At 42.4% G+C, this 14,943-nt stretch overlaps 1 protein-coding gene across 9 annotated transcripts in view; it reads left to right on the forward strand.

The window, feature by feature from the left end:
- Positions 1-4,617: 4,617 nt before the first annotated feature.
- The window catches only part of LOC133142073 (glutamate receptor ionotropic, NMDA 1), a 54,641-nt gene continuing 44,315 nt past the window's right edge, over positions 4,618-14,943 (forward strand). For 8 of the 9 annotated variants that reach the window (XM_061263025.1, XM_061263030.1, XM_061263031.1 and 5 more), the window contains exons 1-3: positions 4,618-5,370; positions 11,946-12,080; positions 14,697-14,873. In XM_061263025.1, coding sequence (XP_061119009.1) covers positions 5,122-5,370; positions 11,946-12,080; positions 14,697-14,873 — 561 coding nt within the window. In that variant the 5' untranslated portion in view covers positions 4,618-5,121. Of the gene's footprint in view, positions 5,371-11,945; positions 12,081-12,710; positions 12,726-14,696; positions 14,874-14,943 lie in introns of those variants that run through there. The other variant, XM_061263034.1, reaches the window with a different exon arrangement.

Below are 14,943 nucleotides of genomic sequence, written 5' to 3' on the forward strand. Positions count from 1 at the left end.
CTACGAAATGTGGCTTACTTACACAAGTGAACTGAGGACAGCAAACATTAAACCATCCACCATTTTGGTTCCATTGATTTTGCTGCAGTGATTATAATTCACAGCTTTCTCCTGAGAGTGGAGGTATACCTCTGCTTTGTTTACAACTACAGCAGGCTGGTGTAACATCCACTTTTATAATCTCTGGGCTACCTAAAATGGCCACCCTTTGACTGAGAACACCCCACACCACAAAATGGTGAGCATACAATACTTTTACTTGACACAATCCATTACAGGCTACAATGGTACAGGGAAGGGTGTGTAGGTTATCATCTCTTATGCTATGGATCTTTCTTTGATATGGATATTTATTACGATACAAATAATTCATTTTTATAAGAACCAACAATGTATAAATGTAATGTATTGTGTTTCATCTGAAAGTCTAGAATATGTCATCCATTAGTGAAGTGAAAGGTGAAGAAAATATTAAAATAAAAAAATCTGATTGGCTCATTACCCCCAGGACCCCCACTACTCCCTGTACACCAGTTTGGGAACCCACAGATTTATAAACGTGGCTTATATTTGGCCCAATATTTACATTTGGCTTATATTTATTTTTATATGATTTATATTTTATTTATTATTTTATCTTATATTTGGGTTTGTCCTCACCGTTGACCAGGGTGCATAATCCGATTTTTTTTCCGTAAGTGTGATGCCGACTTAAAATGAAATACTATTCGTATTCTATAATTCCCCTGAATAACGGTAGATACCACGAAAACAAATTGCACTCATAAACGATCGAGATTATATCCCTGTCTGCTTCAGCGTTTGCTACAGGACGCGTGGCCTGCACGCGTCTCGTCTAGGATGCGGCGGACCCGGCTTGCCACCCGACAGTTCCGCCAGGCATGGCTGAAAGACCTCCCGAGAAGAGACCGGCCGGCGCTGTCCGGTGCTGAAAGGCTGATCGAGCTGCCGCAACACTGGCGCCCTCTTCACCGGGAAACACTGGGTCTCACGCAGTGACCGCAGAAGGCGAGTCGAGTTAAAAGCCGCAGATGCCAAAGAGTCACGCGCTCGGCTTTGATCTCTCTCGCTCTCTCTCTTTCCCTCGCCCGCGCGCTGGTGCTCACTGCCAACGGCTACTCCGGCGACGCCACGGTTTCCCCCATTCAGAGCTCTCCGTTACGGCCGCCAGACACAGTGGGCTCCCTGCAGTCAGGCCAGCCGGTTCATTCCTTGACTGCAGCTTGAACCAGCTAATGTCACCTCAGGCAGTTCCGTTGTTTTCTTTTTGTTACCCCTTCTTCTTTCTCTATCTCTTGGTTTTATTCTCCTTGAATCTGTAAGGCTGCTGAGAAGACATTTGCTGCAGCAACAAAAAACTTGCTGTCCATTGCCCACAGCAACCCATATAAATACAGGCTGGGCCTCAGACCAGAGCACTGCTTCCCTGTTTTGAGGTTTAAAATGGAGACTAAGAATGAAGTCACATGGTGTCCATGGTGACTGACCCACACTCTGGCCAACCGCATCTTTAATGACCTCTAACCTGATGAAAATCCATATTGGAACAAAACCTTGTCAATTACTGGTGGAAATAGCAGGCACAGTAATATATTCACTGCCTCTGAGGGGACCATAAATCCCCTGCAGTATAACAAAAGCTCCTTACAGCTCCTTCTCAACCCAACATGTTGTGCAAATGCAGAGGTACGTTATGAAACAGGCAGCCGCCACCTGAACGCCCCCACAATGCACCCCTGCTACCTGCTGTGACCCAGTTTACTTGTTCAGAGTTTGCAGTGGGACTGTCGTGCTTGCAGTTTTTTGTTATTTTTCCTTCTTCTTGGGGGGGGGGCTTTTACTCCCCAAGGCACCACAACCCCACTGAAGGCTGCTGGATTGCAGGCACACACTCAGAGGAGGGTTTGTGCTCCTGTCAGAGGGGTTGTGCTACTGTGCTACTGTCAGAGACGTTGTGTGACTGTCGAAGAGATTGTGCGACTTTCGGAGGGGCTTCATGCTCAGTTGGGATCTTCCGAAATTGTGCCTCACTCACATTATGCATGCAACCATACTGCGTTTACAGCTTCATATTCTTTGTTCTATGGGCACTGTTCCTTATGTGGCACATAGATGTACATTGCTTGGGTGAGTGAGTGTGTGTGGGTGGGTGTGTATGTGTGTGTGTGTGTGTGTGTGTGTGTGTGTGTGAGTGTGTGTGCATGTATGTCTGTGCGTTGGGGGTGAGTGTATCTTCAGACTGAGCTCTTTTGTGGTGCATGTTTCTGTGGCTATTATTTGCCAAAGAGCACAGGAGTTACATAACGGCTGCAGTGCAGGCTGTACCTGCCCTACTGATGTCTGGAGCAACGGGAGAGGAAGGGGGAGGGACCGCTAAAATATTTCAGGCCAAGAAGGGCCTCCTGCGCACTTTGATCGAGTGGCACTCCGCAGGCGAATGTTCCGGGCCTTGCCTGGATGGATCCCGACAGCAAAGCCCACGCGCTCCATCACCGGCGGGAACAATCTGCGGCTCGCTGTCAAGTTAATCCGACGGTTACCCTTTCCCATTCCGAGAACTGACTGCGTGTCTCTTGGTACTGTACATAAAAAAAACCTATTTGTGTTGTGCATCACACGCAATGCCAGCCAAGGAAACGATGCATGATGAAAATAGGTCTGGCGTTACAAAATTATTTAGGCAGACAAAGTTTCACAAAAGCTCAGTACATTTTCTGAGCAATTAAAGTTTGTGGAAGAACACTTGCATCACATGCGTCGACAGCGAAGCGCAAAATTGCTAGCACGTGACGTATGTGCGAATGCAGACAAGAATACTGCCCTCATGACTTATTTAACTAAATGGGACAAGGCTGTTTTCTTTTTAGTCACAGTGTATGCCCTCGTTTCACTGTGCAAATGCATTTACAATTAACTAAAAGCTAACAAACGTGAGGTGACAAAGGACATCCATTTTGTTATCAGTTTGTATCTGCAGCCATGAAGTCAAAACTGGAGTTGGAAAGTCCACGAATATAAACAGTAGTTAGGCTATTGTTTTCTTTCTTAATGTGCATCCTGTTTTCTGTAATTTTATTCTATTTTATTTAATATATTGCGATCTAAATTAGGCTACTATGCGTGTCAACATTGGTTTCTAAATCTCCGGTTGCCTGACATTCAAATATTAATATTGGACACGGCAGGGGCTGAATAATAATTTCCTGTGATATTAAAAATTCAACGAGTATTGATCACACTGGCAAATAGCGATTAAAATGGAATATTATTTTATAAGTGATACACTGAGTGATCTTCAATATGTTAATCACTGAGGCCCATCTATTTGAATTACCGTACAAGTAGCTAGCTACATTATATGTAGCGGATAATAATTTATTTAAACATTTGTTTTGGTTAGTCGTTATCCCCAATAAAATAGATTCATTCACAATGTGATTTCTTATTTATTATATGTAATTGTATTGTTTATCAAATTGATTATTTGCAACAATTGCAATCAAAAATAGTAATAAAACCCCTATCAACTAACATTTGGAGGCAGAGGATCCTGTTTCCTTGGTAACCGAGGTCTGATTGTAGGTAGATTTCTTGCGCTTTAATGCTGGGGTGCTCTTGTGCGCTCTGTACAGTATGTTAGACTGCATTTTCCACTGGTTTACAAACAAAGTATGCATCTTTAAGCAACATACGTCCTAATTATATGGTACACTTTCCAAATAGGAAATTCGTTTCAAATGTGTGTCCGATCCCCGTTTTCTTTCGACAAAATTGGCAGAAATTATACTTCGCTGTTAATTTCAGGTTTTAATGTAGGATGAGGGAAGATACGCGCTGATGAGCCCTTGGGGGTAGTCTGCTCTTACAAATTATTTAGGAGTTGCTCAAAATAACTTAGTAGGCTTAACACCGAACAAGATGGACCTCGTAGCTATCTGGGTCTCTGAATGCTCGAATGGGCGAAAACGCTGCTGACAGGGTTTTTACAATAAATTAACTGCGGCAGAAGTATCACTGAAATACCATGACTTGGACTGGATGAGACCACGGCCTTAAGAGGGTTTAAACCGTCAGCAGAGGCATCCAGTTAATTCCAGTGAAATGAATCCTGCTTGTCAGCCGTTTTACTATTAGTCCATCATTCCAAAATTTACCTACACCCTTGCAACAATCAAGTGCCAATCTGTATCGTTTCACTCTATTGCTTGGGCTTCTCGTGTTCATACTGCCTGAAATACACGTGCTATTTATATACCGATCACATTCGTGTGTGCACACATTGATTGAATTGCTCTTTAAAACGCGTTTTCCCGATTACACCGTTCGATGGTTATACTACACAATCACCCACGCGAGATGATTCCTTTCTGGTTTGGTGCATAGTTTTTTATTGCTGTTCGTAATGCCCCCATCTTTTTAAGTGGTAATAAATTCACCTTCTTCGATTATGCAAAGAAAACCCACGGGTATGTAACAATTTACTGGAATTCAGGTAGGCTAATCGTCAGCTAATCAATTGTGCGATCATCCGAGCTTAACACCACAGCGATATCAGGAGTCGACGGGTACGCGCACGACGGCGCGAGCACAGCTGTGAGCAGCAAGGACAGCCCCAGAGCGTCGCAGGGAAGTGAATCGGACAGAACCTCGGACGAACCCGCGACTGGAGCGGGCAGTCAAAACATAAATGTAATGCGACATGTAAGCTATTGCTGCATAATTCTTTTCTCCAAAACAGCAAACAGCTGCAGGCAACTCTGCTAAACGGATGTATTAAATAGGGCGAGCTCCATCAACGCGTCAGGAGGGGAAAAGAATGGGGGGATTTAACCAAATGAACAGCAGATCTTAAAAACGACGAATCAGCCTTCAAACAGCTCTCATGATAATAACGTACGCCAGCAGCGACTGTGGTCGATGACTCCGCACATTCCGCCGCAGTGCATGTTAATTTAGTCGCATTACAGGGGAGAGTCATCTTTCCATGTAGCCCAGTAGGACGGTGGTCAGCCGAGCATCGGGTGAATCCAGCACTTCGAGCCCACTCACAGTGGAGAGAGGCGCGAGCCGGGTCCACGGTGCGTTTTACCCGTCAGCACAATGCGTCTATTTCTGCTGGCGGTTTTCTTCTCGTGCTCCTGCGCTCGAGGAGGCTGCGAGCCAAAGATGGTGAACATCGGTGCAGTCCTGAGCCAGAAGCGGTACGAGCAGGTGTTCAAGGACGCCGTCGCACAAGCCAACCAGATGTATGGAAGAGACAAATTTAAGTTAAACGCCATCTCTGTCACCCACAAACCCAACGCTATCCAGATGGCACTTTCCGTGTGTGAGGACCTCATCTCGAGCCAGGTAACCAAGTGAAAAGTCAAAACTGTCAGTTCAGTGGCAGTGTCCATGTCTGCAATTATTGAATACTATGCTTGTGTTTAACCCCATCTTTGATCGAGAATGTACCCCAAAAGTTGTTCGAAAACGCAAATCAACTTTAAGTTATAAATGGACGATGGCACGCTGGTTGCCACTCTTTAATTTCAGCACATGAAAAGCTGCAGTATGCATGCCAGTGATTAGCAGATCACAAGTAGCGTGAAAAGGGTAGTTTCAGCCGTGGAACCAACTAATTTTGAGAATTAATGAAACTTGGGGTTTAACGTTGTTATTTGGTTCCGTACAGGTGCAAGTTCAGTTGAAGATTAGCATTGTCTACCTTGTTAGCCGTGTACTCTCCAGCACGAGAACACGAAATTGCTTGATCTGGAACTGCGCCAGTATTGGTATTATAAGACTACAGCACATGGTTTATTAGAGACGATGGCCATTAAAACGCAATTCTCAGCTTCGAGTCCTATATCATGCCTAATGATGGGGCTGTGTGTGGATTTGTTTTGTATGTGTAACCCTTACGTGCAACTTCATGTTTCGCCACAAAAATCGTATCTATTATATATTGCATTTTATTTTATTTTCAATAGCGCAAATCTGTTGGTGGGTTCCCCTTGGTAATAATTTATATTTTCAGAGCAGCGCTTGGAAAAACCGATAGTACTTGATTTGGTTAATACGTTCGATTTCTGTGAAGGTCTATAAATAATGGCTGGATTTGGGCATGCTTAAGTTAAGGCATTATAGCGCTGGTTTATTGAAAGCAGCAACAGGCTTCATGACGCACAATGTTGGATGTGGACTGCACCGCGGGCTCAAATTCGTTCAGCTTTTTGGAACGCTTCAGGATGGTATGAATCCCCGATTGCCGAACTGCAGTGCCAGATGTAGTTACATCACTGACATTCGTTTTTAACCCAGTCAACTGAGACGACAAATTCACACGACAGTCAAGCGTTTGTTTGTTTGTTGGACGCCTGCGCAAATGCAAAACCGTTTATGCCACCCATACTCTGAAATCATTTATGCAACCATGCAATTAATATTGAAATGAAATGACAGTCCTTATGAAACAGACAATGTCACGGCGTCATAAACACGACTGCAACCGATATTAAAGTAGGCTCAATCAAACAAATAATTCAGCCTACTGCGTAAAATCGTTGAAGTACACCTATTCGTCGCTGTGTTCAGTGGGTTCACCGCAGCCAGTGCAATAATTGCACGTGCGCTCACAGTAAAGTTAACAGCAAGCAAAGCAATAAACGATACGGTTTTATATGGTAACTAAAATGGACATTTAGCGCAGTCTGTCAGAACACAATCACGAAAGCTTTTCAACGGAGTCGAGAAACAATAGTTAAGGGTGTCTCGCAAGTTTTCCGCGGGGCTGCGAGAGTGGAAAAAAACTGATCCGACTGCGTTTTCCGCAGCTGGGGTTAAATGAAAAGTAAGTAATTGATTTAAACATCCCAGGGTTGAATTGCATCCGATAGCCTGCGGAAAGAATGGGCTGCGACGAACTGACAATGAAATATGTGACGCAATTGATTTTTCACCGCAGTTCCCATTTCCACTACTCTTGCCATCTGACATGTTTTAGCCCAAAGGAGGCCAATATGGCGGCCTGCGCATCGGGCATCTGCTGCGTGGGTGCTCGGCTATGCGTGAAAAAGCGAGGGTGCTATATGTCTGATTCCGTGCTCCAGTGAGACGTTTTGACGCCCACGCCATATAACACAATGAATAATAAAATAACAATACTGATTTAGAAAGTCCAGCCTTGCACCGGCACCGTAACATTACAAAGCACTGCAATGAAATTGTCATCTTGAGGAGCCTAAATAATACCTAAAAAAATCATATAGGCTATGGCGTTTATGGTTATGGTTTGCATATGTGAAAAGTAGTCACTGAAATCGGTGCAAAATGTTAACTTCACTATGAAGAATACACGCCACGGGCAATGCGCAGAAGACGAAAATCAATTGGGTTTAGTACAGTTGCCATTTAAATGTCATGTAGACATTTCGGACGGAGAACAATATAACATTTTTGTATAATATATTTCTATTGGGTATGATTAATTGACATTGCAGTTATTTAGTTGAGAATGAACAGGAGATACATGGAGCGCATATCTCTGGTAGATGTACCATAATTGCCCTAGTTTCACACTGCGTTAAAGTATGCTGTTAAGTACCCCATGGGACCCACTTCGGGCAGACAACACAGCTGCTTATTTAAAGCCTGGTTCAGTAAAACCACAATAAGCTGAGTTTCCAACAACGTAACTCCGCATTACTGCCAATAACCTCTCTCTCTCTCTCTCTCTCTCTCTCTCTCTCTCTCTCTCTCTCTCTCTCTCTCTCTCTCTCTCTCTCTCTCTCTCTCTCTCTCTCTCTCTCACACACACACACACTCACACACACACACACACACACACACACCACCTTTCTTCTTTTCTTCATCTAACACTGAGGCTCTGTAGGGTATTTACAAGTTGGCTTCTCTGCGGCTTCTACATAGTCAGGTGTAATCGACTGCTTCCTTATTGCAGGTAGAAGAAAGCTTTCAGTATTGGCATCTGTTATAGGCATTTGTCAACATGAGGACCAGCGCTGTGCCAATGACGTAAACCTTGACGCTTATCTTAAAAAGAGCACTGATGTATGTTTGGGATCATTGCCTCGCTGTGGGATGAAAGCACCATCCGATGATTTTGGAAGCATTAGTGTGAGCTAAAGTGTGTGCCGAAACTATAACACCCTCACCACCATGTTTCACGGGGAGGGACTTTGGTTCTTGGGCATTCCTTTTAATCGCACAATTTGAGTGACTGCTCACAAGACCTTTTTCCAGAACTCTGCAGGCTCTTTTAGGTATGTCTTAGCAACATGGCCATCCTGTTTTTGCAACTATTGGTTTGCTTCTTGTAATGTAGCCCCTGTAAATCTGTTTGTGAGGTCTTCTGCAAAGAGTAATCACTGACACATCTATGTCATACTCCTGAAGAGTCTTTCTGATCTGTCGGACAGGTGTTCGGGGTTAGGAATTCTTTGGTCATCAATTGTAGAGGGCTTCCTTTGCCGACCAGCCTCTTTGCAAATACTGTGCTCATCAGTGCTGTCTTTGGAAAACCTATTATTTAGCCTATGACTCTGACTGTTTTATCATATTTCTCTGTCTCATATTGGCTTCCTTGACTGTCAATGCACAACGCTGGTCCTCATGTTGACAAATGCTAACAAGAGACTCCAAAGGCAATCAAAAGCCTAGTAGCAAGACTAGATATTAAAAGCTTTCTTATGCCTGCACTCAGGAAGCAATTGAATACACCTGCCAACTGTCTAATTACTTATGGTCCCCTAAAATGGGGGGGGGAGGGGGTTCATGTATAAAAGGGGATGTGATTCCGACACGCATCATGTGATATGGATGTAAATACCCTGGAATTAAAGGAGGCAGTCTGCACTTTAACCTAAAATTTCAAATCCAATGTGCTGCACTACAGATCCAAAACAACAGAAATTGTACTAACTGTCCAAATACATACAGACTGCACTGTATCTGTTGTATGAAGCTTTGCTGCTATTCTCACATATCATCCCTGCTGACTATATTTATCTTAGTTAACAAGATATGATGTTCATGGCTGTAGATAACTGATTCTCTAAATTGTATTCTTCAAATTGTACCTTATCCAACCTGTGATCTGTAGTTGTTACTATGACTTTTGGTACGCATTTATTGTATTTCGCTTTGGGTAAAAGCGCCTGCTAATGTAAAATGTAATATTAAAAAGAAACAATTAACATTAATTAAGATGTGAAAGACATAAAAATGTTATTGCATTCATTCTAATATAAACAAATTTGTATAGTATAGGATAAAAAAGGCGACTTGTGGTATGTTGCCCTTTAATAAAATGGTAAACAAAATGGCAATTGTCAGCAATTTAACTTTGCAATTGTATATTGGATGCAGAGTGTCCTCTGTATGTCTCTCATCCTGTGGATACATATCTGGCTGCTTTTGGGGCTGTCGAGCCTTCTCCAAATATTTCTGAACATTGTTCATTGTATTGCATATTTTGGAAATTAGAAATTTGGAATTAGAAATTTTTAAATAATTCATCGCTTTCTTGATTGTAATGTGTACATTATAAAAGAGAGTGAATCTGTCTCTGTCTTTTTGCTTGTGCACTGATCTCACAGCCTGTCCTGCCTGACTAGCTAGGTCTCTCACTCTCTCACTCTCTCCAGATATTCTGTTTTTTGTAATTTTAACAGATTTGTTGTTGGTTGATGTGAACATAAACTGAAGCTCCTGACCAGTATCTGCATGATTTTATTGCACTGATGCCACGATTGATGATTAGATAATCACTTGAATAAGTAGGTGTACACTAATAAAGTGCTCAGTGAGTGCAGTTATTTTAATATTGTGCATTAAGGACAGCCTGCACAGGAAACCATCTTAAAGGAAATTTGAGCTTTAAAATCTACACTAACACATTCAGTGTGTACTGAACCAGGAGTCAGTCTTCAATAATAAAGGAAGCATATTTGTCATTTTTGGTAGTTTAAAAAAAATCTTTTCTGAAAGAGTGAGGCCAATTCAGACTGTCCTGAAAATGTCTGGTTGATATGTTAAGATTTTATGACTGGTTTTATGTTTGGGGTCAAATTGAGCCCAACAGTTGAAAATATTTCTATGAAAAAATTGACACGTAGTGTGTCACCTTCTCATTGTCACCCAAATTACTACCTTCGAGCCTAAGGAACAGGAAGGTTTGCACCAGAATCATTCATAAATAAATCTGAGATAAAAATAAAAATGGTTGTACATTTGTAGTTACAGAGGGTCAAAATAACACTGCCCAAAACATTTGTATGCCATCGCATAGCATTATGTACATTTCATATTTAATCCCTCCAAATTAGAAAAATAATACAGTATCAATATAAAAAAGGGTTTTGTGGTTTTTAAGGGATGTCAAAGACCGAATGGGGTCAAATTGACCCTAAACATAATAGAAAGGTTAAAACAATTATGGACAGTGGCTGTACATAATATTATTAAGCATGTGTAACTTCAAATTAATCAGCTGAAGAAACATATACTTCATAATATTGCATGGAACTACTGTCCATAATGTTATTAAGCAGTGATTTTTTTGAATATGGGTAAGTTGTGCTGTAGCAGATAGCAGATGGTGAGATGGAGGGTATTGGATGGGGGACAGGCAAACCAATGCATAACAGTCACCAACATGCGTACAGACATGAAATCAATGCTCCTTGGTCCATACACAGAAGCCCATAAATCACATACATAAATCACACAAATCGCCAACAAACATCTGTCGAAACTTCCCTGAAATTACAATCCAAACATGCATAATGAATGCACAAAAAATAAATTCTTATTTTTGATATTACCCTTGGACAAAAGTAGAATAATATACTTTACGGCAATACAAATTCAAAAAGCTCCATTAATTTCACCTCTGAATTAATCCTTACATTACAGGCACACACACTGCATTCTCCTTCATCATACACACACACGTAAAATGGCAACAACAGGGTATTGCACTACCTGTCTCAACAACTGCTCTTACCACTTCACGGTTGGTTTGACAGAATAATTGGAAATCAGATGGAAAACAAAATGGCCAACTGAAGTGCACCACAGCATCTCTTCAATGTCTTTCTTTTTTGCGTGGTGGTGGTGGTGGGCAATGATGAGGAATAGAAATCCTGAAAATTTGAGCTTCATATGTTTCTTCATTTTTGTGCAAGAGCCTTCTAAAATTTGGGGTGTCATCACTTAGAGTGCCAAGGTGCATGTAATCTGATTTTTTTTTATTTATTTTTTTATCGCCATTAATTCTACAACTCTCTTCCAAATCATTTGATATTTTGTCATATTTTGTCATTAGATTTTTAAGATAATGGGCCTTAAAAGTGATATATATTCACAAGCAGCCATTTTGGTGGCATATCTCAAAAAATAAACACATTCATTTGGTCCATTTTTGTCTGTGGACGTCTTGAGAGACCTGTCTCTTATAAAAAAGTCAAACACATCAGGTGATTAACAATGATGATATAATTTATGAAAAATGCAATTAAGTTAATTTACACATATTGACGCACCTGAAAAATCAGAAATGTGCCACCATCCTCAACTTTGCATATGTTTAAGATTCAACTTTCATGAAAAAAATTGTCAAGATGACTAGATAAGTTTGGTTTCTATGGCAGCTTCAATAACCCTCATACATTCATATATGCTGTACAAAGTAAAAGAAAATGGAATAGTCCAAAATAACTCTTAATTATCTTTTATTAGGTAACGAAAAGTTTTGAGTACATTGTTTATATAAATACACTGAAGATGTGCTGCGGTGCCCGTCATTTGAGTTGGCACGGAATGGCTCAAATGCATGTTTCGGTGCCGGATCATTGGCAGGTTGTGCCCCCCCCCCCCCCCCCCACTCTGTAGGTGTTACCCCTCCTTCTCTGTGTCCCCAGGTATACGCCATCCTGGTGAGCCATCCACCCCAGTCCAACGACCACCTCACCCCCACTCCTGTGTCCTACACCGCTGGATTCTACCGGATCCCTGTGGTGGGGCTAACCACACGCATGTCCATCTACTCCGACAAGGTGAATCTTACCACATTCATGCCCATCTACTCCGACAAGGTGAATCTTACCACATTCATGTCCATCTACTCCGACAAGGTGAGTCTTACCACACACCTCCATCTACTCCGACAAGGTGAGTCTTACCACACACCTCCATCTACTCCGACAAGGTGAATCTTACCACATTCATGCCCATCTACTCCGACAAGGTGAATCTTACCACATTCATGTCCATCTACTCCGACAAGGTGAGTCTTACCACACACCTCCATCTACTCCGACAAGGTGAGTCTTACCACACACCTCCATCTACTCCGACAAGGTGAATCTTACCACATTCATGTCCATCTACTCCGACAAGGTGAGTCTTACCACACACCTCCATCTACTCCGACAAGGTGAGTCTTACCATATTCATGTCCATCTACTCCGACAAGGTGAGTCTTACCACACACCTCCATCTACTCCGACAAGGTGAGTCTTACCACACACCTCCATCTACTCCGACAAGGTGAGTCTTACCATATTCATGTCCATCTACTCCGACAAGGTGAGTCTTACCACACACCTCCATCTACTCCGACAAGGTGAGTCTTACCACACACCTCCATCTACTCCGACAAGGTGAGTCTTACCATATTCATGTCCATCTACTCCGACAAGGTGAGTCTTACCACATTCATGTCCATCTACGCCAACAAGGTGAGCCTTACCACAAACGCCCATCTACTCCGACAAGGTGAGTCTTACCACACACGTCCGTCTAGTCAGACAAGGTGAGCTTTACCACATGCATGTACTTTTTTAAGCTTTACTCAGCTTACGTGGTGTACTGAAACCTAGGCAATACTCTCAAAAGTTGTAAACCTTGCATTTTGATCCTCCTGGTTGGCTCAATTGCACCAGGCACGATATATCAAGCACAGAAAAATATCTGTATTGAAAATTTCAATTTCAATCCAAAACAATGACATAATTGACCAAGGTCTGGTTTCTTTTGACATGGCATGATTTTCAGTTTGAACGTGATAGTTGATTATTTTTTATTCACCTACTTGAAATGCTTTTACAAAACTGTGATAGATTTATTCCTTTTTTGGACAGACCTTTGAAGAGCAAATGTAAATAAAATATATCATGCTGTAGCCATTATTAGAAGGATTATATAAGTTTTGACAAACCATTACAATTTTACAAAATAGTCTAGCCTCATGAGTAAACTGTCTGCCACAAGTTATTATCTCTCAAGCTATCAGAGACAATGCAATCTACTGTTCTTACGGACAAAAGCTGGCATTTTCTTTCTTCTCTTATGAGTTATTTAATCGCCTAGTACACTTACAAGTAAAGCAATACAAGATTTGTTGTCAAACCAACCTTTGCATTTTCAGACAGACAATCGTGCTCAGAATTGGGCTTTGATGTAATAGGTTTGTTAGCGTGCAAGAAACATGAATGTGAGCACGTCTTTGAAGGTGCCTGTGAGAGGAATCAATCGACATTTTTCAAGCTGCTGGAAAAATGAGGGAAGTGCAAAAACAGCTGGCGGTGTAGCGTAGCGGTTAGCAAACTGTGCGTGTAACTCTGTGGCTGTCAGTCTGATTCCAGCTGGGGTCCTGCTATTGTACCATTGAGCAAGGCACTCAATCAGAAGTGAAATATTAAACAGTATAAATTGATTGTACATAAAATTATTGAAGCTGTGTTAGTCACTCCGAGTAGATATCTGCTAAATGCCTAATATGTAAAAAATGTTTTATTAGTTGAAAACACCAACAGTTAGACTGTGCCCTCAACAGACTGGTGTCCAAAATGGTTGACTTCAGGTGGGAAGACAGATATACAATACTGTATGTTCACTTTGATTTTGTTTTAAACATCCAAAAAAAGGTTCAAGCCAAGCTTCTTAGAAGGCCAGCACATGAGCTGGCAGTTGTTCTCAAAGAGAGATACAGTACACCTCTTTTCTAATCATTGCCACGCTGTAGCTCGCCTGTAATACTATGAATCAGTGAGATGCTGTAGCTCTCCTGTAGTACTGTGTGCTGCAGAGGCAATGGCACTCGGAGTGATAGGAGGCACAGGGTAATGGGCAGAGCTCTTGTGCCTCTTCATACCACTGGTGTAACGTGTGCTCAAGTTACTGTCACCTTCCCGTCAGCTGGACCCAGTCTGGCCATTCTCTTCTGACCTCTGCCATTAGCATGCCATTTGTGGAACAGAACTGCCGCTCACGAGATGATTTTTGTTCGCTGTAATCTAGAGACTGTTGTGCATGAAAATACCATATATACTCAAACCACCCCATCTGGCACAAACAATCATTTTACAGTCGACATCACTTAGGTCACATTTCTTCCCTATTCTGATGTTTGGTCTGAACCACAACTGAACCTGTTGACCATATTGGAATGCTTTTATGCACTGAGTTGCTGCCACAGGATTGGCTCATTAGATATTGCATTGACAAATTGGCGTACCTAATAAAGTGACCAGAGTGCACATTACAGCCGGTAATCGCTCCACTCATTGTAGAGTTCACGCAGCCTGACCTGTCTCAGGCATAGCCTGTGGATTTGGGGAGATCCGCCACCCCCCCCACTGAGCTCCGCCCCTGTCTCCGCCCCCTCGCAGAGCATCCACCTGTCCTTCCTGCGCACAGTGCCGCCGTACTCCCACCAGGCGCACGTGTGGTTCGACATGATGCGCGAGTTCCGCTGGAACCACATCATCCTCATCGTCAGCGACGACCACGAGGGCCGGGCCGCCCAGAAGAGGCTGGAGACCCTGCTGGAAGAGAGGGAGACCAAGGTGAGCGTGTGTGTGTGTGTGTGTGTGTGCGGGCATGAGTGTATGTGTGTGCGCAACTCCTGTTAACAAT

The sequence above is a fragment of the Conger conger genome, chromosome 12 (assembly GCF_963514075.1).
Source record: "Conger conger chromosome 12, fConCon1.1, whole genome shotgun sequence".
Taxonomy (NCBI): Eukaryota; Metazoa; Chordata; class Actinopteri; order Anguilliformes; family Congridae; genus Conger; species Conger conger.